This window comes from Podarcis tiliguerta, assembly GCF_965153285.1.
Source record: "Podarcis tiliguerta genome assembly, chromosome: 8".
Taxonomy (NCBI): Eukaryota; Metazoa; Chordata; class Lepidosauria; order Squamata; family Lacertidae; genus Podarcis; species Podarcis tiliguerta.
The window spans coordinates 52,382,145-52,408,091 of NC_139541.1; the positions used below are offsets into that span (position 1 = coordinate 52,382,145).

The following is a 25,947-nucleotide window of genomic DNA, read 5'->3' on the forward strand; positions in this document are numbered from 1 at the left end:
GGAGGGAGCCCGCCAGCGAGGACACCCCCGCCCCCGACGGAAAGCGGCGCCTGGCCGAGGAGCGACGGGGACGCCGGCAAGGCCGCGCCGAGGCAGCCCTCGGACGGGCAGGGCGGCAAGGAGAGCCAAGGGAGGGCCTGCGCTCGCTCGCTCCATGGCTGGCCGGGGCGCGCCTTGACGGAGCCCGCAGCAGCTGGGGCTGCTGTTCCTCCTGCGAGAGGCCGGCCTCGCCTTCCCCGCGCTTCGCCTGGATGCGGAGCGGCAGCGCCAGAGGACCCGCGCACAGAGGCCGGGGCCCCAGCGGCGGCGGCGGCGGCGTCTTTCTTCCGTAGGGCGGGCCCCGGAGGCGGGGCAGCGCTGGCCCTGCTGCCTTGTCGCCGTGGATGAGCCCGGGAGGAGCAGCGGGCCGCCCGGTGGGGCGCGGCGTCGGACGGCGGCTGGGGCTGTTGCTGCTTGCGCTCGGAGCGAAGGAGGAGCGGCGGCGGCCGGAGCGGCGACGGCGGCCGGGAGAGGATGCCCGGCTCCGGGGGCCGCTTTAGCTCCTAGTCCCCGGCGCGGGTGCCCCTGCTCGACCTCCCCGTCCACGGCGCTGCCGCCGCCAGCGGCATGGGCGGCAAGCAGAGCACGGCGGGCGCAACGGCCACGGGGCGCTCCCGGGGCGGGCCCTTGGCCGGCGTGTCGAGCGACGACAGCGCGGTGCCGCCGCCCGGGGGAGCTCCCCACTTCGGGCACTACCGGGGCGCGGGCGGCGGCGGCGGCGGAGGGCCCGCCATGGGCTTGCGCAGCCGCTCCGTCAGCTCCGTGGCCGGCGTGGGCGTAGGGCTGGGCATGGAGCCCGCCGCCGCCGGCAGCGTCCCCTTCGGCCTCTACACGGCGGCGGCTGCAGCGGGGGCCACCACCACAACGACAGCCGCGGCGGGAGCAGACTCGGAGCGGGGTCCCGGCGGCGGGTCGGGCGCGGACTCTACCCCTTACGCCCATGGCAACGGTTTCCAGGAGACGGGAGGCGGTCACCACAGAGACGGGATGCTCTACCTGGGGTCCAGGGCCTCGCTGGCTGATGCGCTGCCTCTGCACATCGGACCCCGGTGGTTCAGCTCGCACAGCGGTGAGTGTGCTCGTCCCCGCGGCCTTGTTTCCGGGCCTCCTTTCACACAGTCATGGGGAACCGAGAAAACGAGAAGGGGAAACTGTGCAAGAAATACAATCCTGCAACATATCTATAGCATCATTTATTTATTTTTTGAGGGGGACCCAAATGCATCCTTCTTCCCTCTTGCCCCAAACACAAGGCCAGGGTCCCATTAGGCAGGCAGCAAAGATGCAGGCTTATCTGTGGTGAACTTGTCTTGTGCTTGGAGGTTCTGGGGGTCAAGTTTGCTGACACTTGAAGCCCTTGACTGGATATTCAGAGTCCTTTGTTTTAAAGAAGGTGAGGGTGGCTGTTGTCCTTGCTTAGTGGTGGTGAGGGAAAGGTTTACTGTGAGCATGTTTAGAAGCATGCCTGTGCTCAAGGCCTGGCAAGTAGGTTTCATTTGTTTATATAATTTATGAAAGTACTTATAAATGGTATGTAGAATATCAATGCAGCATACAACCACATTTACAAGTCCCAAAAAGCATTAAATACAATATACAATCATAGAATGGTAAGGGATCCAAAGGGTCATCCAGTCCAATCTCCTGCAATGCAGGAATCACAGCTCAAGAATCCCTGACAGATAGCCATTGAACCTATCTTTAAAAACCTCCAATGAAGGAGACTCCCATCAGCTTCCAAGGGAGTCTGTTCCATTGTTGATCATGAGAAAGTTATTTCTAATGTTTAGTCAGAATCTCCTTCCTGGTTATTTAAATCAGTTGGTTTGGGTCCCTGCTTTCTGAAGCAGCAGAAAACAAGCTTGCTTTGTCTTCCACGTGACAGCTTTTCAGATATTTGAAGATGGCTTTCAGATCACCTCTCCGATCTTATCTTCTCCAGACTAAACATGCCCAACTCCCTCAACTCCCTCACAACCACTTGTAAGGCTCGGTTTCCAGGCCATTAAAGCCTTCTGACAGGAGCAGCAGTGATTTGGGGTCAGTTTGTGCCCAGGCAGCACTTTGGAGTGCCCACCTGTTTGTTTGTTTGTTTGTTTGTTTGTTTGTTTCTGTTTAGGGTTGGAGTGGGGCCTGCTTTAGACATACAAGGAGATGCACTACTATTTAAGTGGTGTTTCTTTCCTTTCCCACCATAGGAGCCCAGGGAAGCTAATAAAAACTGTACAAATAGAATTGTCAAACAATAATTTAACCCCAACTATAGAATAACAATAACGCTTCAACTGTTGAACTCCACTCCAGCTATTGTTGAATAGACACTGTGATTTGTCTGGTGTAGCAGCTGAGGAAGTGATTACTGGGGTGTGGAGAGACTAAGGTAACAACCTGTCCTTTCTTACGGATGGCTGGCTATGGCAGTTTTGCAAGTATGGTCTGAGGCTTTGGCACATCACCTATCAATGCAAAAGACAGCTGCCCAACAGACCGTGTTATTATTTATTAAATTTATATACTGCCCTTCAAAGATCTCAGGGCAGTTCACAAGATAAAAATGGTAGTTCTCTTGATTAATGGACAGTATTTTTCTTTTGCTCTTGGGAAAAGAGCAGGCTTTCATTGTATTCTCCCCCATTCCACCTCTCCCTCTGTCTTGGATTAAAGCTAGAAGGGGAATGTAGGAACTTGCTTTCTCACCAATATAAGAAATGATTTGCAGCTTGTGGGCTCCCTTCGGGCATCTTGATGAGCCATTATGTGCAGGATACTGGACTTAAATGGGCCTTTGGTCTGATCCAACAGATTTTTTGTGGAGCATGTTAACTTAGGGCTGTGTTTAATTGGAACAGATTTTAGAGTTGCAGGAATGTATGGCCTCTGTAGGCTGTTAAGAAGTTATGGTAGGTAATTGAGGGTGATTTTAGTTTTCAAATCTCACTCTTTGTTCCTTACCAAATTACCTGAGCCTGGACACTTGTTGTTGGTATGCAAGACACAGAGAATGAAGATAAGATCTGTGGGGCCTTGGAAAGTGGTATTTGGGCCTACTGCCCTCAGAGGTGTGTAGAACACATATTTGATAACTCATCTGGTAGAATTCTAGATAGGTGAGCACCCCAAACAACTGGGGAGGCACCAGGTTAGCGAAGGCCATTTTAAAGGGAAGCTGAGAAAAGAAATTATGTGGGATGGAGAGTACAGAGATTTACAGTCCTGTCTTCTACATGTGAACTTGGAGGCAAGTCCTGGTAGGTTCCATGGGGTAAACTCTGATGTGTGTGTTCATAGTTTCCCTTCCACTGTGCTGCAGGGAACAAGTGATGTAAAGATGAAGCAGTGCCTCCTAGCAAGGCAATTTGCAACCAGGTTCTGTCAGGAAGTGGAGGAAGTCCCTTTCATCTTGAGAGATATTTTAGTCATCTATCTGTTGCCTGCCTAATTGATTAAAATATCAATTAGGCTAAATGATACAAGCAAATCTGATGAGTCCTGGTGCTTTCCAAGCTCATCTTCTTCCCTGTTAAATATATTTGCTACTTTGTTTTGCTTTGTCACCCTTGCCAATCAAATTCCTTCATAGTTAATGTAGTTCCTCTCCAAACCTTATGACCTGTCTTGTTTAAGAGCAGCAATGCTATATTTCTGTTTTTACAAAAGAAGAGCTCCATGTAACTGAGAAGCTTTACCATTTCTAATATTGCTCCATTCGTGATGTCTCAGTTGGTCTGTGTGTTTTGCACCTCTGCAAGAGCAGTATGGCTACCAAGGCATGCACAGGACCAAAATATTATACTGCCAGTACAGATTTGTGGTTAGTTGATGCTAATTTTCTGTGGACCAGCTGGCACAGACAAATCATGTATTGTTTGGAAAATAATTGCCTGGACCAAGTGGAGTGCATAGATTGTTTACAGCCACGATGTCTTCTTCACAGAGTGCAGCTCAGAGAGAAATTATTTAAAACCCATGTATTCTGTGTCCAGATAATTAGGTTAATCTTCCAATTAATGCTTTCCATCACCTTGATATTTCCCTGAACAGCAGGGGGCTTTTCTGCTTGGCTGTATCTGTGTTGCAATATTCTTGATACCCTATTGCTGGAGGGGGAAGCTTTTCTTCCAAGGGGGGAGCTGGAGCGGGAGCACTGTGAAGGTCACAGCGCACGGGACTCATCTCCACTTCACTGGCTGCCTTTACATCTCTGACAGAAGATATCTGTGTTCATGGCTGTAAGTTCTTGGATAAAGAGCAGCGGACAGCTCCCACAAAACCTTAGTTCCTTTGCCATGTAATTGCAGCACTGCCTTGTGTAGCATTCAGAAAGCTGGCTCTTGAATTCACTTATAACCTCCCTGGGTATTTATTTTATTTTATTAATTTACTCTGGAAAACTCATGAAAAGCTGCCTTACATCAGCTCAGACAGGCTGTTGATCCATCAGTATTGGCGACACTGACCGGCAGCAGCTCTCTAGGGTTTCAGATGGGGAACATGCATTCCCAGTCCTACCTGCTGATGCTACAGATTGAAGCTGGGACCTTTCATGTGCAAAGCGGATGGTCTACCTCTGAGCTACAGCTCTTCCTCATTTACTGAAAGTGGCATGCCTGGGTTCCCCAGGGTTTCCCATCTAGGTGCTGACCAGCCCCAGACCAGTTTGGCTTCAGCAAGGCTGCTGCATCAAGCTCCTGAAAGCCTGAGTTAGTTACTACTCCTTGATTCTTTGCCTGGGAGACTAACTCCCAGTCCCCCATTTCAAGCATCTTTATCAGTCACTTTGGTGGACTCCCCAAACTCAGCCTTGTCAATAAATTGACAAAAGAGAACAGCCTGCAAACTAGTAGTTCACCTGCCTGCACATGCCCAAGTTTAGTCACTTGTGACCTAAAAGACAGGTGGAGGGCCCTGCGTTTCCAGGGAACTGTGTTGCTTACTACAGGTTTCCAGGCAAGTGGCTATTTATAAGCCAAACAGCTGGTAGCCCCACCCTGAACGGAGGCTTCATTGCTAAAATGGACCTTGAAGAGAGCTGGGTTCAAGCAACTTTTCAAGGGTGGTTTCTCTTGCTCAATTGCCCTCCCTAAACATAAGAACATAAGAAGAGCCTGCCGGATCAGACCAAAGGGGGCCCATGTGGTTTTGCATCCTGTTTGTGCTGTGGTCAGCAAGACGCCTATAGAAAACCCATAAGCAGGACCCCAGTACAAGAGCCCCTCTCTTTCAGTTTCCAGCATCTGGTATTCAGAAGCATTGCTGCCTCCTGCTGGGTAGGCACGGCATAGCCCATCTCGGCTTTTGGCTTGCCTTTTGCAAGGGCTTAGCCTCAGTGTTGGGGGCTAAGTCCTCAATCTAGCACTTCTCTTATGAGAAAAGTCACTTGACAATTGTTGACTGTCTCTAGGTGGGGCTTCCTTGAGCAGCAGTTAGAGCTGGGTCAACATCTGTTTGGTCAGAGCCAACTAACCTTTTCTTTAGATGTCTGTGGCAGCAGAAATGGGGCAGAGGTGAACATCTAGCTAATAAGACAGCAGACCTCCAAAAATGCAGCATTCCTGTTTTTTAATTAGTCACAGTAGGCGTTGTAGTGGATCCATATGGGTGAGTTTGAAGGCTGTCAGACAAGCGGTTATGGCCATTTCTTCCCAGTGAGTAGTATGACAAAGGAAGTCTCTCTCTCTTTTTTTTTTAAGAAAAAGAACAGTCTGCACACACAAACACTAATTATCTGACCTGTTGAGCCAGTGTGTTTGAGGCATACCATTTACCGTGGTATGCAACGGAAGTTGGGTCAACCTTGCCTTCAGGGCTTCATCCTGTGAGCTTAGCCACACAATTGATAGAGGAGGTGGTGCTTTTGAGCCATTTGGAGTGTTTGTTTTCCTCACCACTAAGTACCATAAAATGGTGGATTTGGAAGGGGCACCCAAGGGTCATTTAGTCTAACTCCCTGCAGGGCATGAATGAAGCAGCCGCAGCTTGACCTCTTGCATCTAGGAGTGGAGGTGGGGAGCTGCTAGCACCACCTCCAAGAGAGATGCCTTGCTTCCATGCAGGTTCATTGCACAGAGATATAGCAAGGTCTGAACTTCCATTGTAACTGAAAGCTTATGGGTGTAGAGCAGTGTTGCTCCAGATCCTAGCATTGCTCTGATGGAAGCTCTGCTTACCTTGCATTGGAGGTTTGAGTGCGCAAAACCAGTTGTAGACCCGCAAGTGCCTTGTGATCACCATTGAGATGGTCCCATTTGGTGGTTCCTTGTGCTGAGCTGTTGGACAAGTGGAAGAAACACTTGCCAACCTAGCCTTCTGCAGTGTGTCCCTGTGGTGTACTGGGGATTGCTTTACAGAACAAGAAACCGCATATGTACACTAGTGAGCCATAAATAGGTCTTTTTAAAAAGAACTTGTATGGAGTCTTCTCTTGAGCAAGACCTTCCACCAGCCTTCGCCAACCCGCCACCATCCAGCTGTTCTGCACCACAATTCCCATCACCCCCAGTCAGCACAGCAAAGGCTGGAGCCCACAGGCAGAGAGTAACTTCCCTGGACTTGCAGTGGCTCTTCTCAGCCTTTCGCAAAGTTGGAAACAGCCCTTCTGTGAGTAGAAGAGGCTCTCTTGGTTAATGAAAGGGCACCTTTGGATCCAAGCTGTTATCTTTGTTTAAAAATGTATTCTTATTGTGTAACTACCAAGGCTGGTGGTGTTATTGGAGATGTGAATGGATATGGGTCTCGGGAGGGAGGGTTGGCCTTGGGTCTGGATGTGAAAAGGGCACTGTTATTATTGTTTATAGTTACCACTGTTTATGTACAGTGTGCCAACTTCCTTATAGATTCAGGGCATGATCTGAAGACCCGTGATGCAGCAACTGTAGGCCAGGTCTGGTCAGCTTCAGGGATGGGTGATTGCTTGGAAACAGTGGTGGACTTTGGGCTCTCAAATTCCAGTGTCACCCTGGGTGCTGCTAAAATTCAGCATCCCCCACGTCTAGTGGTCCATTCTACAGCATTGTTTTGGCACCCTCTGCAACATGGTGCTCTACCCTATAATTCCCTCTGCTAGAAAACCCTTGGATAGTTTGCCTTGCGTTCTATAGAAGAAAGGAAGGAGGTAAATACCTTCCTGATAGGTATTTAGAGAATGGATTCGGTTGCTGGTGCATAATCAAGTTATAGATTTCATCAAGATAATGTGCATAATTCTAACTTTATATGGGGTGTCCAACCTCTCAGCTACACACACGCAGCCAGCCATCAAAAGCACATTTGCTGAAGAGTGTTAAACTGGTGTAGCATAGTGCTGGGGTGTTTGACTAGGCCCTGGGTTCAAATCCCCATTCAACCGTGAAGCTCACTGGGTGACCTTGGACCAGTCACTGTCTCATAGCCTAACCTATCTACCAGGGTTGTTGGGATGGGGTGGGGGAACGAAGGCATGCCAGTTTGAGCTCCTTGGAGGAAAGGTGGAATAGAAATCAGATGGATGGATAAATAAATATAAAGGCTTTGTGAACTAGATGTGAAACATGGGTATACCACTGGCATAGCTGTGCATTTCCTTGCTTGGAAGACGGGGTTGCATGTGGAGCAGGAGGCAGCAGGAGTGTCCTTGGCAGAAAAAGAAAGGAGACAGGAGTCATCTACTTTCACATAGCAAGGCCGTTTCTGGGGTTTCTGTTTTCAGCATCTGTGCTCTGCAGGAAGCAGCGGCTTGTGTGTGCGGCTTAATACTTCCTATGGGAAAGGAAATGAACAGCCTGCCAAGAGAAGCTGCAAGCTGATCATTACCTGTTTGTTGTGGACTCATTGGCTGCACCTGGTGTGCCAGATACCACCGTTTCTGAAAATTGCCTCATTTAGAGAGTCACAACCCTCATCTTAAGACGGGGCTCTTCCTATGAAGCAAAAGCTGGGGAACCTCTGGCCCTCCAGATGGGACTACGACTCACATCATTTTTGGCCAAGGACTCTTCAGGCTGAAGGTAGACATAATATGGAAGGGGGACATGACTCCTGCAGTGAAAGCCCAGCTTTGCTATGTGTGGGACAATACATTCATTTTGTCACGCCTAATGGCAATCTTGCCCTTCAGGTGGGCTGCTTGCCTTGCAGAAAGCAACATGCTCATACAAAAAGCTGTATTTTTCCACTTTTATGAAGTACACATTCATTTTTAAACACAAATATCTGGCAACGGAGAGGCCTTGGTATCATGAGTGGTAGCTGTTGAAGTGGTTTTGGCGGCAGCTCACCTTTGCTGCAAACCTTCAGGAAGTTTGTTCAGCTTCTGCCCTGGAGAGGGCAAGTTGCATTTGGGCAGAATACGGCACCATGTGTGTCTCCAAACAGGCACCGCTGCTTTGCAAATGATGCATCTTTCTAAGATAATGTTGAACCAAGATTGAAGACTGCTGCCTGATTCCATCCAAATGTACAGCTTTCAGTTTGAATGTACAGCTGTAAAACATTTAGGCCCGAACCCTGCATGGGCTGAGTACAGCACAGCATCAATCAAATGAGCACATTGGGAGACCCCTCACAGAGATACAATTCGCAGAGTAGTTTAACAATCAACCCCTCTTTCAGGGAACTCCAGGAATTGTAGTTCTGTGCAGCAAATGGGGTCTCCTAACAACTCTCAGCGCCCTTAACAAACTACAGTTCCCAGAATTCTTGGGGGGGAAGCCATGACTGTTTAAAGTGGTATTAAAGGTAAAGTTAAAGGACCCCTGACAGTTAAGTCCAGTCGCGAACGACTCTGGGGTTGCAGCGCTCATCTCGCTTTAAAGGCTGAGTGAGCTGGCGTTTGTCCGCTCCACAGACAGTTGTGACTAAACCGCTTCTGGCACAACGGAACACCGACACCAGAGCAGCGCACCTTCCCGCCGAAGCAGTACCTATTTATCTACTTGCACTTTTTGGGGTGCTTTCGAACTGCTAGGTTGGCAGGAGCAGGGACCGAGCAACGGGAGCTCACCCCGTCGTGGGGAATTGAAACGCCGACCTCCTGATCGGCAAGCCTGAGAGGCTCAGCGGTTTAGAGGTGTGGATGTGGCCTTGTCTTTTCTTGGCCATGTGCATTTCCTACTGTGCATTTTGTGAGTTGGCAATTTTTACTGTTCTTCCCCCTCTGCGCAATTGGTGTTACTATAGTTTTGGTTGTATTGGGTGTATTTTATTTTTTACCTCAGCAATTTCCTCCTTAGTTTGCCCTGTGTGTGTGCTTTTGTGTTCCTTTTGAAGAGGGATGGATTGTTAAACCATTCTGAGAACTGAGCAATTATCAATGCCTTTAACAAACTACACCTCCCATAATTCTTTGAGGGACGCCATAACAGTTTAAAGTGATACGGCAGTCCTGTAAATATGTGGTGCGAATATGGCCTGGATGCCTTTCAGTTCTTGTGGAGCAGCTCCTTGGACCTTTTTTCAGCAGGTGGCAGCTGAGCAGGTGCCATTTTATTCTTGTCTCAAGAATGAGAGTTCTGTAAGTAGTTGATGCATTTGCAGCAGCTGGGAGATTCTACCCACCAGGCGAATTTGAAACCTTAATGGTGCACAGAGGGATTTCTGGGGAGTGTTTGAAAGGAACGAGAAGCAAAATATATAAGAGAGCTTCCTGAGTACAATTGTGGCAGTGGTGGCCTTTCTGCCACATCACTGCTGGCTGAACATTTCCTCCATGAGAGGAGAAATATCCCCTGACTCTCTAGGAGCATTTATTTATTTTGGAGATAACGATTCTGCATCTTCTTTTTCCTTGGCCATCAAGCCACTGCTTTGAACCTTTTAACAAGGTTGAACCAACCATTCTTCGCCCACCACAAAATGCCAACAACCTTGCAGGTGCATTTCTCAATGTTATTGAGCACCAGCCAGACATGTCCTTCATTTGCTTACCTTTCTTTCCCCTCCCTTCCCTGGTGTGATACTGCTTCCTGCAAACACATTGTACTGGCAGAACCAGTGCGGCATAGTAGTTAGAGTGTTGGACTAGGACCCAGGAGACCAGAGTTCAAATCCCCACTCAGCCATGACTTTGCGCCTGTCCCTATCCCCTAAGCCTGACCTTCCTCACAAGGTTGTTGTGAAGATAAAGGGAAGGGGGGAGAATTATGTACAACCACCTTGAGGTCCTTGGAGGAAAGGTGAGATTATAATGTAATAATAAATAAAGCATAGACCCATTTTTAAATTCTTTTAATGTAATTTTATTATTGTGAGCTTCCCTAGCTGCTTACTTCATAGAGAAAGAGTACCATAAGTTGTCAGTTTGAAATAGATAAAGCAATTTCATGTTTGGCTTGTTTCTGTGTGCTGCTAGAGTGGTTTAGAGCAGCAGGCCTCAGGTTGCCTATAATGGACAGCTTTGGCTGCTTGGTTTAGCACCTGGAGGCTGGGAAGTCAGCCACTTAGGGACCTACAAAATACAGGTCACTTCCTGTCTGCATTGCTGTGCTGTTGTAAACACATGTGCTGGTTGGCCAACCCTAATTCCACACTGAACTGTGGTCACAACTTGCATTGCAGATTTGAGGGCAAGTGTAGGTAATGCAAAGTGCATGAATGGATCTGCTATGGCCAGTGTGTATGTATCAGATGACATTGGATCACTTTTGCACACTAAGGAGGGCCTTTACAAAAAATCCATGCTTAAGATTCCAGTTTAACACTGAAGATTTCCATGGAGAAGTAAATTATATGCCTGCTCGCATAACACAGCTGATCCCTGCTGTTCTGGCTATTTTTGGAGGTGTGATCCTCTCCACACAGAGACAGGGGTCCATGCAGGTTTGGCTTGGTTTGGAAGTAAGGAGGAGCAGAGAAGTTCTGGGAAAGATGTTGGCATCACCACTGCTGTGTTCCTGAGTCAAGGGGACCCACCTTGCTTAGTGCTTAGAGTGTAAGGTATCCTAACATACTGTTTATTTACTGCACAGATATCCCACCTTTTCCTCCAAGGATCTCAAGGTGACATACATGGTTCTCCCCTTCCTCATTTAATCCCCACAACAACCCTGTGAGGCAGGTTAGGCTGAGAGGCAGTGACTTGCCCAAGGTCACCCAGTGAAGTCCCCTGGTCTCCCAAGTTCTAGTCCAACACTCCGGCAGCTTTTAAAAAGCAGCTTGCTAGGATTACACAGAGCTTGCAGAAGGTAAGGAAAGCCAGCCCCCAGCAGGAAATCGGGTTAGGTTTCCTGTGTATGGATCAAGCTTCATATGGGACAAGTGGGAGTTGTAGTCCAAAACATCTGGAGGCAGGATTGTGATGGGTGGGTGGTGTTGGGACATCCATAAGCTGATGACAAAGTTATTGTAGCCTTGAATTGGGAATCCAGGAAATGAAGGCTTCTAGGAAACCAGCTTGCTTTGAAATTGAACTTGAGCTGTCTGGCATATCAATAAATTCTATTTTTACAGGGTGCTGGTGCTTCTTTTCTCTGCCCTCCCTCTCCCCTTTGCTTACTCAGAATATTATGCTTAAAAATAACAAAATCCACACCAATCCTCTTAGATCCTCTTTCTTTTAATATGTTAATTATTGTGTATATTTTGTCCTTTCTTAGTCAATCAAGTTACCTCTTATAAAATAAACATATTTTTTTAAAAAATGAAGCCGATTGCTCAGTATACCCCCAACCCCCTTGTTTACAAATTACTTGTTCTCTGCTGTGTGCTTAGTATTTTCCTTGTTACAGAAGATGAACAGGTCCATAATTTCCTGAATTACCTTTGTCCCTAATGGGCTGACAGTGGCCTGTAACAAGATCTGGGTCTGTTAGGCAATATGAATCTCTGACCCGGAAGGACTTGCAGCCAGATTTAGTACTGAATGAGAGAAAGGTGTTGGCGAAGGGCTGGGGCATAAAGGGTATGAGACTTAAGTTACTGCAAGCAGGTGCATGGGGTGAGATTCAGTGCCTTGTTGCAGCAGCCCTGTTTGTTGTTCTTTTCCTTTTACAATCCAAGGTGGTTAACGTGAGAAGCACAGAATGCAAGAAAACTAATAAGAATAAGGAGCCAGCAGGTTAAAAACCACCAAATACCAGCATAAAAAATGTAAATTTGATCTGTGGGAGTGATACTGATGTAAAAAGGCCTATGTAGTACAGTCAAGCTTTTAAAAGGTCAAAAGCCTTTTAGTACACACAGATCTTACTGGCTTTCCACTGCAATATCAACACAGATCTCCTGCCCAGGCAGGGAGTCCCAGAGCAACAAAACAATTGTGAGCTTCGTAAGCTCCCTCAGATCTCTCGCTCATAAACCAGATCCCGTTGGTGGAGAAAATGGCCCGCTTTAATCACCATCACATCTTTGGAAAAGGCTTTCTTTTGCCTGCCCTTTCCCAACAAGCTGATCACTTATTGCATCACAGATTACCTGTCTGCGCACAGCCCCTGTCACACAGGCATCTGGTTAGCCTGAGCCTGCAATTCTTATGGGTGATGCTGTAATGTTGCTGCACACATTCAGCATAGGGTGTGTGTGTTATTGGGTTGTTTTTGTTTTTATTATTAGTTTTGTGTTTTCATATTGTGTTATTATCTTGGAAACCGCCATGAGACCTGCGGGTCCAGGGCAGTATACACATTTTAATAATAATCTTCATGCTGCAGTTAAAATAGCCACCTGTTGATGGAATGTGACAGCACCTTACATTTTTATGTATATAGGAAGATATATACAGTACATATAATTATCATTATTTAGTTGGAGGTCACTTTATACAATTATAACTTTAAAATGAGTGTTTTATACATGATAAAACTCTAAGCCATTTACATAAAAACAATAAAAATACAGCAACAATCACTGACATTTGCATCCATTTGTTGTGTCTGCTATAGAGCAGGGGAGGGCAGATCATCACGATTATTTATGATGATTATTATATCTCATGTTTCTTCCAAGGCATTCAGAGTGGCATGCATAGTTCTCCCTCTCTCCGTTTTAGCCTCACAACAACCCTATGAATTAGGTTAGGCTGAGAAAGAGTGACTTCCCTGTGAGTTTTGTGGAAAAGAATGTCAGAGGCCGGCTTCTGCTTCAGTGATGAGCATGTGGTTCTTGGTATATTGGATAAGGATTTTTCCTTAATTTATTTAAGCGATTTTTATATTGCTTAACTGCAATCGTCTCTAAGCAGCGTACAACGAATACAGTATGGAAAAGGTAAAAATCAGTTAAAACTTTAAAATCAGACTTCAGTTAAAATGCCTGCTGGAATAATATAAAAAAAATAAATCAGTAAGACACCGAAAGTTCAACAGGGAGTGGGCCAGTTGTAAATACTGGTAGCTGCTTTGAGGGCTGTAGCTGAGAAGCAGGAAATAAATCTATTAAATATATAGCAGAACCAAATCTATCTTCTACCCACTCCTGCGACACAACAGTATGCTCTTGACACTGAGTTGTGACACAGGGTCTCACCTGTAGTTGTTTACCTAAGTCAGAAAGGTACCTACTGGGCTGTGTGTGTATTTCTGCTGTAAAGGGCTGACAATAGATAGGATGATCAGAAGTGTCCCTAAGCGTGACAAGGGACGTACTGCCAAAGGGATGATTTGTTGGAATGTAAGTCTGCCATCCAGTGTTGTGCATCTGGTTGTCAACAAGCATGATTAATCCTGCTTGTGGGTTTCCCATAGGCATCTGGTCGGCCGTTGTAGGAAACCGGACTCGCCAAGCCATTGGTCTGATCCAGGGGGGCTTTTTAAATTATCCCTTAAGAAATGTATGGTGTGCAGACCATCATGGAGATCTCCAGACGACTCCTTTAGCAGATGACTCCTTTACCATCATATCACGGCACCATGGCTTTTTCCTGCTCAGAGGCCAAAGAAAGGTCAGCATTGCCATGGGCTGTATGCACGTGGTGGTGGCTGTGATGGCACCACTGTGCAAAACCTAAATAAACTCTGCCTGGGCATGCCAAGACCTTGTTCCTGGGCTACTGGCCAGCATTCCAGCCTGTGCTCATCACCTGGGGGTGTCAGTCAAAGCAGCGTCCTAGCCCTGCCCTTAGGGGAATATAGCATGCTGTTGACATGGGCTGTTGGCTTTTTAAAAAAGAGTATGTGCATCCTTATTTTTATCCTGTGTCCCGATCCCAGTTTGTGGCAGAATGAGCAGCCTTTGTTTGAACTTGCACTTCAGGCGAAAGCAGCGCTGAGCTTTCCCCTCTTGGATGCTCTTTCCCTCCCATTTTGAGGGGAATCTCCTTTCCTGCTCTTGGACTGCTCACACCTCTTTGGGTGTTCCAAGGAAGCAGGAGTTGGGAGTCATAGTCTGACAAGTCAAGGTAGCTTATCCTGAAATAAAATGTACAGGTAAATGGTGGTGGTGGGTAGTTAGCCATGCACTCTGCATGCTTACCCCAAAATCACTCTCACAGATCCGATGTTCCAGCTTCACTTCGTTATGCTGTGGGAACTGAAACTCACAGACCTTGTTGGCAACGGCTGTTTCACTTCTGCAATTAGTCCAGCAACAATCCTGAGACAAAAAGGGGGCTGGAGACTGCGTTTGAGGATGTTGAGGGCTTGAGGGCACAATTAACGCACAGTTAGCAAAATATGCATGTACACCAGGAGTTGGATAATATAAATTTGGATTTTGTTGCAGGTGCTGTGGCTACCACCCTCTGATCATGTCTCTCCCTCGCTGCCCCGCCCAAAAATCAAAATAAAATCCCAGATCAGCCCACCACCGAGAGACAGACTTTACTTTTCCAATTGATCTGGATAAAAGTTGGAACCATAAGAATTAATCTGTTTCTTGAAAAGCAGATAGAACTGAAGTGGGAAAGAGGGTCAATCTTCCAAGTTGCTCCTTCAGCATCTTTGTACTTCTCAGGGGACAAAGGGGTAGCCATTCTTACACACCTCATGACTCAGGGGGCAGTGAGTTTGTAGGGACTCAGAGGCCTTGAGGATGTCAAGAGTGGTATGGTATGCACGGCCGCCTATTGTCAAGCCCTAATAATACATACAAGTGTAGCATAAGGCTGAGTCAGCAATTAGACTCGCCAGTAGGCCCATCAAGTCAAAGCAAGTATTTTGCCTTCCCAAGTCTATGCTGCTAGTGCCATCCTTACCAGAACTTTAAGCAAGATGGCAGCAGCACAGGCACCAAGTTGCACCCAACATTGGGGGTGACATCCCGCCAAGCCTCCTCTGGCCTCTAAGATTGGGGGCGGGGGGCTGAGTCCCATCCCAGCAGACATTTGCGGCGGGGGGGGGGGAGCTATAGAGGCCTCAGCACCATAGAGTTGGCGGGCCTGGGCAGCAAGGACATTGAGGGCAGAGGCAGCCAGCATCTGTCTCCAGCCACCTTTGTGCCAAAAGATTGCGTGTCTGCATACTGGTTGATTTCTTGATTAATAAAAGGACAGAGGCAAGTGTGTTGCTTTCAGGGCTGTGTACATCTGCATTTGGATCTGGGAGGAAAAAGATAGGCTTCAGAGCTATAAAAATAGAGGATGGTTGCTGGGTGACAGAAACGAGCCGCTCCTGGTTGCCCAGGTGAAAGCCAATATCACGTGTCAGTTGTCTCTTCCTCGTCAGCTTGGGTTTGTTTTCAATGGCATTTTCGTCGCTACGTGGCTGGCATAATGTGTGCATCAGCCTGGACTGCAACCTGCTTCTAAAAGGGTATGGAAATACTTTGTGTCTCGAGGCACACCGGCTTGTTGATGTTCCAAGTCTGTGTGAGAACCGGGAACAAAATGTTTGCCTCCTTTAGAGTAGCTGCAAGTGATGCTGTGGCATCCCTGAAAGTGATCTCCCCAACAGCAACACTAACATGTCAAAATGGTCTGTACAGTGTGACACTTAGGTGTCTAGAATGTCAGCCATGAAAGTGTTCAGCATCTCTTAGGTAGGTGTCCATGTTGTAACTTCTGGGTTAGCTGTATTTCACCAATAATGCTTCTTCAAGAATTAAAACTGTGTAGCTTCAGCTTCACCACCTTTTGAGCTCACCTCTTTTTTTGTGCAACTGTGGTTTGTGGTCTGCGAGTGATCCATGAACTTTGCTCAGGTGATCCCTATCATGTCTGCAAATATACCATAAAAAATCATACCGCATCAAGCACAGTGCAGTACAGTTGATGCTGCAGGTCTGCCAACCACAGCTGTATACCATACAGTTGTTGCAAGATTCATATCCTGAAATGTGGATTTTAAGGGGTGCAGGGAACACTGCATTTACACACACACACACACACACACACACACACACACACACACAACCCGGGTTTGGGACTATCGTATGGAAAATTCTAGATCAGGCTCATTTTCATATCCCTTTAATTGATAAGTTGCTAGAGATTTAATTGATTGGGGAGTGCAGATTGTAATAAATAGAGCTGCAAGCAACTAGTTTGCTTATTTGTTGGAACCACTTTAAACTTGCTGTATTAGTGAAATGAAAAAGAGAGGGAAAGATATTGCGAGAAGTGTACAGAAACGAAAAGCTTTAAAAGGTTTTTTTACAGCTTAAAACACTTTCAACTGTTATAAACATAGTCTTTTGTAATATGCAAAAGCTTTTATGATATGCAGAATTATTCTAATCAAAGTTATTGTCTGCTTTTTAACAGAGCATTTAATCTTCTGAAAAGTCTTTAATTGGCTAGCAGCCCTTATTTCCACACATCCTAATGAGGGCTTTTAAAACGGGAGCAGACCTTCCTCATTATCCCACAGCTAGAGGAACTATTGATCTTGCAAAATTGTAACAAATATATTTAAACAGCCTCCCATGGCTCAGTTTGTAGAAATCCCCACTTTCTTGCCCCACATCTCTGAGTTCCTGAAAACTGAAGTTCCTGATGGGGAGGGTCCATGTTTGCTACATAGCTGCAGAAAGGGGTAGCTTTATGGATTAGCATTCTTTAGAGTGGCCTTCCCCAACCTGGTGCCCTCCAGTTGAGGCCATGGTGGGAGTTGCAGCTCTAAGGCTCTTGAGGGTATCCAGCTGAGGCTGAGGCTGGGTGTTATCTCTGAAGGTTCCCAGGTGACATTAGCCATTGCCTCCAAAGGCTTATGCCATGCAGAACACTTCCTTGGGGGGCATGGGTGAAGGAAGCAGGGAGTTGTTTCCTTGGCAGTTTGTGACAGGCATAAGATGCCATAAAGGTGAGCAGTTCCTGCTGTGCTCACTCAGGGCACCTGGCATCAGAAACCATTATTCGTACAGTGGTACCTCGGGTTAAGTACTTAATTCACTCCGGAGGTCCGTTCTTAACCTGAAACTGTTCTTAACCTGCACCACTTTAGCTAATGGGGCCTCCTGCTGCTGCTGCGCCGCCAGAGCACAATTTCTGTTCTCATCCTGAAGCAAAGTTCTTAACCTGAGGTACTATTTCTGGGTTAGCGGAGTCTGTAACCTGAAGCGTATGTAACCTGAAGTGTATGTAACCCAAGGTACCGCTGTACTGCGTTGATTGACAGTCCTTGGTGTTAACCTTAACCTGCCCTGGCTCTTTCTACTCTTGTTCCTCTGGTCCCGTACTAGGAGTAAGTTCCCATTTGGGAGCCTGTCCAGCAATTTCTTTCTTAGCCTGGGGACTTGACAGGCTGAAGCTTTTTTTTTTCACTTGGAGAGAGATGTGTGTCCAAGAGGCAAACTTTTGGACCCATTGCACTACTATGTTCCATGTTTGATAGAAAAGCATAAAATTTCTGGAGCCAACTGAATGCGGGGGGTTGCTGTTGTTTTCTTGGAAGCGCACATTTAATTTTGCTTCTGACTGGAGTAAGAATGTTCATCTCTAGACCCAGCTCAAGTGAGGCATTCACAATAAAAATGAGTACTGCACTACAGGTTTACTTTTTGTTTTATTTTGTGTGTTTCTAGTTCATGTCTCTTTTGTAGGTTTATGTGAAATGAATTTGAGTTTTTAAAAATATTTTTATTAAGGGAAACTTAAAGGGAAAAATACGCCTCCACAGTTTGCACGACCCATAAAGACAGACACAACCTATCAGTCATGTATTGTGGCCCACCAGGTATTTGGCAACTATCCTGTGATCCTAGTCCAGGAAAACAGCAAACACTGGAGATTTGTAGGTCCCCTGATAAGCTGGGAATTGCTTGGTGCGTCACCAATTGTGTAGGCCTGATATAGATTTATGGTATATATGTTCATGGTAAGAAATAGAGATATTTGTAAGACTCGTAATGTGACTTTATTTTCTACCTGTCTTGCTAATATTCCTCCTAAGAGCACTAAACGTCTTTCATGGGCAAAGGCCAGCCATATGTCCTGGTTCTTCAGGGAGAAAACAACAGAGCATCTTGTCACCCATTAAATACAATGCTGCAATAAACTTGTTTGTCTTTAAAAGTTTTGCTGCAACCCCTTAGCTTAGGCTAATTCTCTGGAGACATTCATAGGGGGCATCCAGGATCAGGTGCTGCCTTTGCTCATACGTGAGCATGAAAAGATTGCGCTTGCTTGCTTCTTGTTTTTCAGGAAAGCCTTGTGGCACATTCCAGAGTTCTCTCCTTCCGTGTCCTGTCCTTCCTTCCTGTGCCCTCTCTGACTGCAGCTGTCTGTCTCACACGGCCGAAGGGCAGCGCAGAGGCATTTCTTGGGAGGCGCACGTTCTTTCCCTCTGTGGTAGAAAGATGCCAGGCTGGAGAGGGCCTGGCCCATGAGACGTTTTTGAGCATGTTAGGAATACAGTTACAAAGTCATCCACAAAGAAAATGATTACAGAGCAGTTGCTCGTATGCAGAAGGTCCCAGGGTCACTCTTGACGTGTCCAGATAGGGCTGAGAAAGGGTTTGGTTTGGTTATGGAAATCAAATCTGGCACTCTTTCAGCTGCACCCTCCCTTACAGGGTTGCCTGACATTTAGTACATGTGACCTCAGTGAGATTTTAACTTCATGTCAGGTCTGACTTGGCAGGAGGCGGCTTCCTGTGTTCCTAAGATGGTGTCAGAATCAGCATCCCTCTCTAATCCACATGTCCTTCTCTTTTGCTCCTTTGTAGGTTTCAAGTGCCCCATTTGTTCCAAATCCGTGGCTTCCGACGAAATGGAAATGCACTTTATCATGTGTCTGAGCAAGCCCCGCCTCTCCTACAATGGTAAGTGGGGGCTTTTGAGCCCCATCCGACTTGCCTGTTGCCACCTTGTGTTCTTAACCAGCTCACCTTTCTCAGCATCTTTCATGCAAGCCCAAGGGTCAACAACCAGACTTGGTTGGGACTCCAGCTCCCACCAACCCGAGCCAGCATAGTCCAATGGTCAGGCAAGGTCAGAGTTGTAGGCAAGCAGCAGCTGGAGGCACCAGATTCCCCAGACCTGAGGTCAGCTGTCCAGCAGCGAGCGTTGATGCACCATGTCGCGTTCTTCCAGCCTGGGCTTTTGGTGACGTCACCTGTGCTCCTCAGAACTGTGTCGGCTTATGTGCTAAAAAATGCAGAGAGAAGTATTAAAAACTGCTGCCTGGAAAAATAAGTACTAAGCCATTTTTTATGCAATGCACTCTCAAAAGATGCAAACTGAGTTTCTGGGATTTCCCCCACACCTGCTTAAATTCTTCTGAATTAACTCTGCAGCCATAAGGACTAGAAACTCTACAATAGAAGGCCTTTATGTACTGGGTATCAAATCCTGTTCTTAGATAGTGTTGATTGTGAGCTCATTGTGGGGGGTGGGCATGCACTGCCCTCCTTTTGCCGCTGGAGCAAAGGCAGTAGTCTAGCACTTGGGTGGGTGAGTGTGCATGCATGCATGGTTGGTATAGACCAAGAACCCCAGGTGATTTCTTCAGCCTCCTTTGCAGAGCCAGTGACCCGTTTCCCTCGCTCAGGGCACTCGCTTGCTTTCTGCTTCTCACACAGAGAGCAGTGCAGGCTTTGCTCAGGGCTGCTGCAGTCACTGCTTTGCAGCTCAGCTGGCTCTCAGCATGGCAAGGGGGCTGGCTGCTCTCTCCCGCCCCCCAGGAGTGATGAGCCGGCCTGCCCAGCAACCGGGGTGTGAGGGGGGGGCAATGGCTTGACCGGCACCTGCTCCAAGCTGTCGGTGCCAGGCTGCATTAGTCCCCCAGTGTCCCTGACGCTACACAGGATCCGCCCAGGCTGTGCTGGCAGAGACGGCGCCAGGCAGCTCCTGAGGCTGCAAGCTAGAAATCAGGTCAGGAGGAGGAGCTGGTCGCTCTGCATCACAGCTGGGCCTTCCCCAGCCTGCCTGACAGCAGCCTGCGATAGGGAAGGCAGCTCCATCACTCCCTCCCCACGCAGAAATTTCTCAGCCTGCCAAATTGAGCATAGCCAGAGATGGTGCACCTTACGCAGTGGTGCTGGAAGATTAAATCCGAGCTGCCTTCTCTGCTGCCCTCCCCACCATGAGGATCCCTGTTCTTCAGCACCCCACCCCACTACCCCAATAAGCCCTTACCATGCATTCAGACTGCTCTTACGCAGGGTTGTGTCAGGTCAGGCAGCGGGGTGGGGTTGGGAAAAGTGGCAGGGGATTTGTGGAAACAGCAGAACTGCAGTGCTTAGCAACTCATCCAGTGCCCCCCCCCCCTTGTCCTCACCTTTGTTGCCTATTTTTGGAGCTGTGAAGCAAAGGAGGGCTTTCACAGAACTGCCTCCAGGCATCAGACAGTGGGATGCTGGTTTCCTTTGATGCCTCTCAGTGTCAACCTTGCAGCCTCTTTGGCCTGCTTTAGTTCAGAGGCTTCCAGAGGAGAAGAATATTGCACTATTTGTTAGGGCTGTCAACCGAGTAATGATCTTCACCGGCTTCCAAGGAGCTAAAGAATTACATGATTAGATTTATGCACACTTAACTAGTGCAGTGGCACAAAAGGTGCTTTTAGCATGGCAAGCGCAGGTGGCAATTTCTATTTTAGCATGCAGACTCTGCATATAAGAAGAGACAGAAATGTTACCCTTAATGTTTCAGACAGTGATTTTTACCGCTTTTGCTCTGGATCCTCTTAGTTTTTGTCAGCTTATCTGGTTGGAGAGCACAATAGCAGCAGCCTCCCAGAGTGAGTGTTCCTGAAAAGAGGAGTGAATAATCAAAATGAGTTCTGCAAAATAAACACTCCTTTGTATTGTTATGTTCTGATTGCAGTAGGAGTGTGATATCCAATTCAGACATTACACTAAACCGTGCTTAGTCTTCCATAACAATGGTTTGTCATGATATCTGAATTGCATTTAATCAGATTTTCAAGACAGTGCAACTTCTCTATATAATAAGCTGTCCAGAGTGTGATGAGGAGGGAATGGGCCTTTTTAGTAGCGCCCACCACCAGGGTATATGGAATGTTCTCCCTGGAAAACTTTCCTGCCATCAACACTGGTATCTTTTTAGCACTAGGCAAAGACATTTCCCAGGCATTTGAGTGCTATTTTTTTTTCATTTGACAGCAGTTGATGGGTGTCTCCTCCCCTTGGGGGTGCTCTGTGTGGTTGGTTGGACAGAGGGGTTGTTTTTCATAGTACAATAATCTTGTTTTGCTTTTAATTATTTTGTTTACTAGTATTTCCAAGATGTTTTAAGACATGGGTAAAGTGACTAATAAGCTGAAATGATAATCAGTGTGAAAATATTGCTTGGGCTTTTCTCTTAGCACTTGCCTGTGACTTCCTTTGGCTTGAGTGTCTCATTCCTAAAGCATACAGCACAATCATTGTTTTGTAGGTAGCAGTTGGGTTATTCCCTTTTCTCATTTCATGATCATAAACAAACCTTCTGTTAACCTCAGCAGTTTCCAGAGATGTGTCTGGAGAGACACACCACGGTCTTTGGTCCCTCTGAGTTCTGTTTTGCTTTCCTTTCCCTTTCAGCAGGATGCTTCTTGTAGTGTGAGCAAGATTGGTCTGTGAGACTAGCAACGTAGTAATAAAAACTAGAATAGAAGCAAGCCACCCTGCCATGCTAACTCTCTGTGGGTAGGAATGCCTTTTCTCAAGGAAGTGTTTATGGTCCACCACAGGAGCTCTACCTGTAGTCTGAACCTAGACACAGGCTTACCATCTCTATGAGGACTAGATCCCAATATCCCATTGCCTTTTCGTAAGGTCCTCCCCCCGAGAGCGGTCAGGAACAAATTAGTTGGCTCTCACATTCAAGATCTGTACAAAGAAGCCAGCCCGTGTCCCCAGCTCACCTATCTAGATGTGCTGGTGGTAATCATTTGGTGCCCTAAAAGAGAGAGGGGATCTCTCCTGCTTCGTGGCTTGGAGACGATTCTTATCTGCACAAATGAATAAGTGACTGTTTACAATATGGCCACTGTTGGGCTCAAGATGACTACCTGTGGAACTGCAGTGTAGGGGAAGGCTGGCTCTCTGCAAGACCAAGGTTGCATGAGAAGAGGGACTTTGTAGCATTAGCCCATGGACAAATCCAGGAGTGAGAAATTCTGTCTCTGTTATGAGCCCTTACAATCTCCTTCTTGAGGCTGGTTGTCAAGGTGGCACAGGAGGATAGAAACCCATTTCTGCCTGGTCCTCATTGCTTATCCGCCTTCTCTGACCTTCATTCCCCCCTGCAGATGATGTCCTAACAAAGGATGCAGGCGAGTGTGTCATCTGCCTGGAGGAACTCCTGCAGGGGGACACGATAGCCCGGCTGCCCTGCCTGTGCATTTACCATAAGAGGTAGAGTATGAAGAAGACCTGGGTTCAGCAATCTCTCCCCATACAGTTCGATTGTGGGACAGCAGGGCTCCCACAAATGGCCAAACCTGCCCCATGGCACCTTCATATGGGCCGCAGAATTCCTTGGATGCTTCTTCCTCCTCAAGCCCCTTCTGCTGGGCCCATGTGGCCATGCTGCTCCTCATCCACGCCCCCCCCCCCTTTGTGGAGTTAGGGCAGGTACTTGGCCTCAAGGATTCCCCTGTTGTGGAGTCTAATAACCACCTTTTCTTCTTCAGTTGTATAGATTCCTGGTTTGAAGTGAACAGATCCTGCCCAGAACACCCTTCGGATTGACCCTGGCAACCCTTGCTGACCTCTCCCAAGGTGAGGCTTTGCTTAGAAAGCTTCTCTTGAAACATCTGGAGGCCTTAAACCACCACCCACACTTCTATTTATTACCAAGTTTTAGCATGCAGTGTTTACAAAAAAACAAGCAGAGTGCAACCAATCAACAAACGCTATCAGTTTATCCAACACTATATTTTAAAGATAAGAACTAACCCCTGAGTCATTCTTTACCCAATAGATGAAATTTTAAAACAACCAAAACATATTAAGCTGACAGAACTTAAAAGAGGTGTCAGCCCAACAAGAAGATAAATCTGATTGATGAGTAAAAACCAGGATATTCAGAAATAGTTTTGCAGTGGATGAATATGACTTGTCTGCACAAGCTGCAAGCCCTCATAAATGCCCTGATTTTTATTTGCTTGTATGTGTTAATCTCTGTCAATTTCTCTACTTAAACATGGAACACATTTCTACAAACTACTGAGCCTTTCAGGGATGTCATCAGCAAGCTGTTTACTAGTTAAGTCAGCCTATGGTGCTGTTAACAAAAAGCAAGACACCTGTAGTCGACTGTATACTTTTCAGAATTATTTCTAAAAGTAGCATTGGGTCTTCTGCAATAAGCCAGAGTTTCATTAATGTGGAAAAAAAGCCCAAGCAAGTATGTGTTGTGTTTCTTTGCAATGAGGAGGGGCCTTTGATGTTCTCAGGGTATCATGTTGATGTACTGTCTACCAGTTAAGGTGACACTCTTTGGTGGGTTGACAAACCACATTTTAAAAAAAGCCTTGCCACACAGAAACAGTTCCCTCAAATTTTCCTAGACTACTTTTGTGTTTAAAAACACATCTTCTGCATGCATATTTTTATAGCATCTACATGATGCTTCTCCTATATCCCCCGCAACCTCAATTCAATCCAGATTTTCCATTTCCAGGAAAAATCCCATAAAGCAAAAAAATAATAATTTTTGACTAACAACCTATTTGTGATATTAAGCTCCTGTATGGAAGTTTCCTTTTTTTCTTTCTTTCACTGAAAGGGTATTTTACCCATTTCAGAACATGGGGTACATTTGTAAGAATACCCATAATGGATTTCTTATCTCACATGGAAGAATACTCTGGTTTTGTGTTAAGTTTAAACTTCCCTTATTTTGTGGGGGTTAAATGTGTTTTTCCTCTGGGTTGGTGTTGTCAAGAACTTGCTTTCCTCGACTTGGGCTCACTTCTCTGTGCACATGGCAATCATTGATCCTGTCATTTCTCTCAACAGGTCGTCCTGCCATCCATCTCCCCTCCCCCACCCAACCTCCTCTGAGCAGGCTCTGGACCCCACTGGGACGACAGTGGGGACGAGGGGCTTGTGTTAACTTCTCAACTTAAAAGGGCAGACAAGAACCCACCCCAAGAGAAGCTGCTGCCCTTGCAGGGCTACACCTTGGCAGCCGCCAGCCTGGGTCGAGAGGAGTGCCCGGTGCCAGAGCCGGCGGCCGTCGCCCAGCGGCGCCATGATGTTTGGGCCAGACCTGGTTGCTAGCCAAACGGAGCATGAGAGAGTCACCCACCATTTGACAAGGACTCGGCCCTTCCTGCCATAAGCGGGTCACACTTTTGCACTGAAAAGGTGATTTCCCAGCCCCACTCCCCTTCTCCTTTTCACCTCCACCCCTTGGAAAAGGAAGAGGAAACAACAGACCCCCTCCCTCCCACCACGCCTGCCCCCTACCCTCATCCTGCGGAGGAAAGGGCATTTTCTGTCACGTTTTTGAAGGCGTCGTAGGTTTGTCTTTCAAGTGTTTACAAAACAGCCATTTCGTGTCAACTGATGTGTGTTCCTGGTGATGTTTACAAGACTGCGTCCTCTTGGCCTCCTGGCTCGAGCCGCTCCGGCAGTTGAGGAGCCAAATTTCCCGAGACCCTTCTCTTCTCCCTCCTGCCTCACCTAGGGACACCCCCCACCTTCATTGCCAAAAGTCCCCTGGTTTCCCCTTCCTCCCTCCCCTCCCTCCTCTCAGTAAGTCTTGGTTTGAACTCCTGACTCTGGGGCACCTTCAGGGGCATATTCTGAAGGGCTGTTTGCCACTCACAAGTGTCCTGCTAAGATGCCTGAACCTTTCTCAGCCCTGTGTGGAAAACAAAACCAACCGATTTTTATTAAAACACACACACACACAAATGCGCGCACACAGACACACACACACACTCCTCCCTGATCCACATTTGAGCACGAAGCGGAGACCGCCTCAGCCATGGGAAAAAAGCCCCTGCCCCGGTGACCTCCATCCAAGCAGGAAAAGGTATCTGTATTTATATAGTAAAAAATAAAAAAAATAAAAAAATAAAAAAAATATTCAAAGCTTGGGAAGGGAAGCTTCCCCTATTAGTCAAGGTGTTTTGATATGGTATTAAATAATGTTCAATAAAATAGTCACTGTTATTTTATTTCAGTTGTATTCTTAGTTGTGTAAGGGCTTGGGATATGGTAGGTGTGCACCTTTATCAATTCTTTTGAGTCCGCAGCTCTTTTTGGTCATTTGTTTCAGCTAGAAATGTTGCTACAAGGTAAGAAATCCCCAAATGGCAAAGTGATCGCTTGGAGTGAGAATATCGGAAGGGGCTTCATGGAAACGAGTGGTCCAAACCATGGCATAGTGTGAACAAGCCAACATGTGGGATCCCGGAACAAAGATTGTGGCTGCTGTATTCTTCTGCCATTGCTGCTGTGTGACGTGGGGCTAAGCCATTGTTTCATTGCTTGTTGCTGCTAAACTATTGGTTGGCCTAGCATTACCTGTAAAATGGGGTCAGTGTGAGTTGTACTGCAGTATGTAAATGTGTGACATGGAAGCTTCTGTCACTGATTGGCTAAATTGCTCTGATAGTATGGACTATGAAGTCCAGAGAGCAAGGCAGCTTGCTGTCCAAGTTCCAT

At 47.0% G+C, this 25,947-nt stretch overlaps 1 protein-coding gene across 1 annotated transcript; it reads left to right on the forward strand.

Moving 5' to 3' along the window:
- The first annotated feature begins 591 nt into the window (after positions 1–591).
- On the forward strand, positions 592–25,457 carry ZNRF1 (zinc and ring finger 1). Its single transcript, XM_083452988.1, has 5 exons — positions 592–1,108; positions 19,048–19,143; positions 22,575–22,680; positions 22,959–23,046; positions 24,289–25,457. Exons 1-4 carry the CDS (start codon positions 607–609, stop codon positions 23,014–23,016), a joined length of 762 nt encoding a protein of 253 aa, XP_083309114.1. The 5' UTR covers positions 592–606; the 3' UTR covers positions 23,017–23,046; positions 24,289–25,457.
- The last annotated feature ends 490 nt before the right edge of the window (positions 25,458–25,947 follow it).

Excerpts from the sequence above, each read along its gene's own strand:
- ZNRF1 (XM_083452988.1), top strand. The coding sequence starts at position 607 with ATGGGCGGCAAGCAGAGCACGGCGGGCGCAACGGCCACGGGGCGCTCC. Across the intron at positions 19,144-22,574 it reads GCCCCGCCTCTCCTACAATG|ATGATGTCCTAACAAAGGAT; the intron begins GTAAGTGGGGGC and ends TCCCCCCTGCAG. Across the intron at positions 22,681-22,958 it reads CTGTGCATTTACCATAAGAG|TTGTATAGATTCCTGGTTTG; the intron begins GTAGAGTATGAA and ends TTTCTTCTTCAG.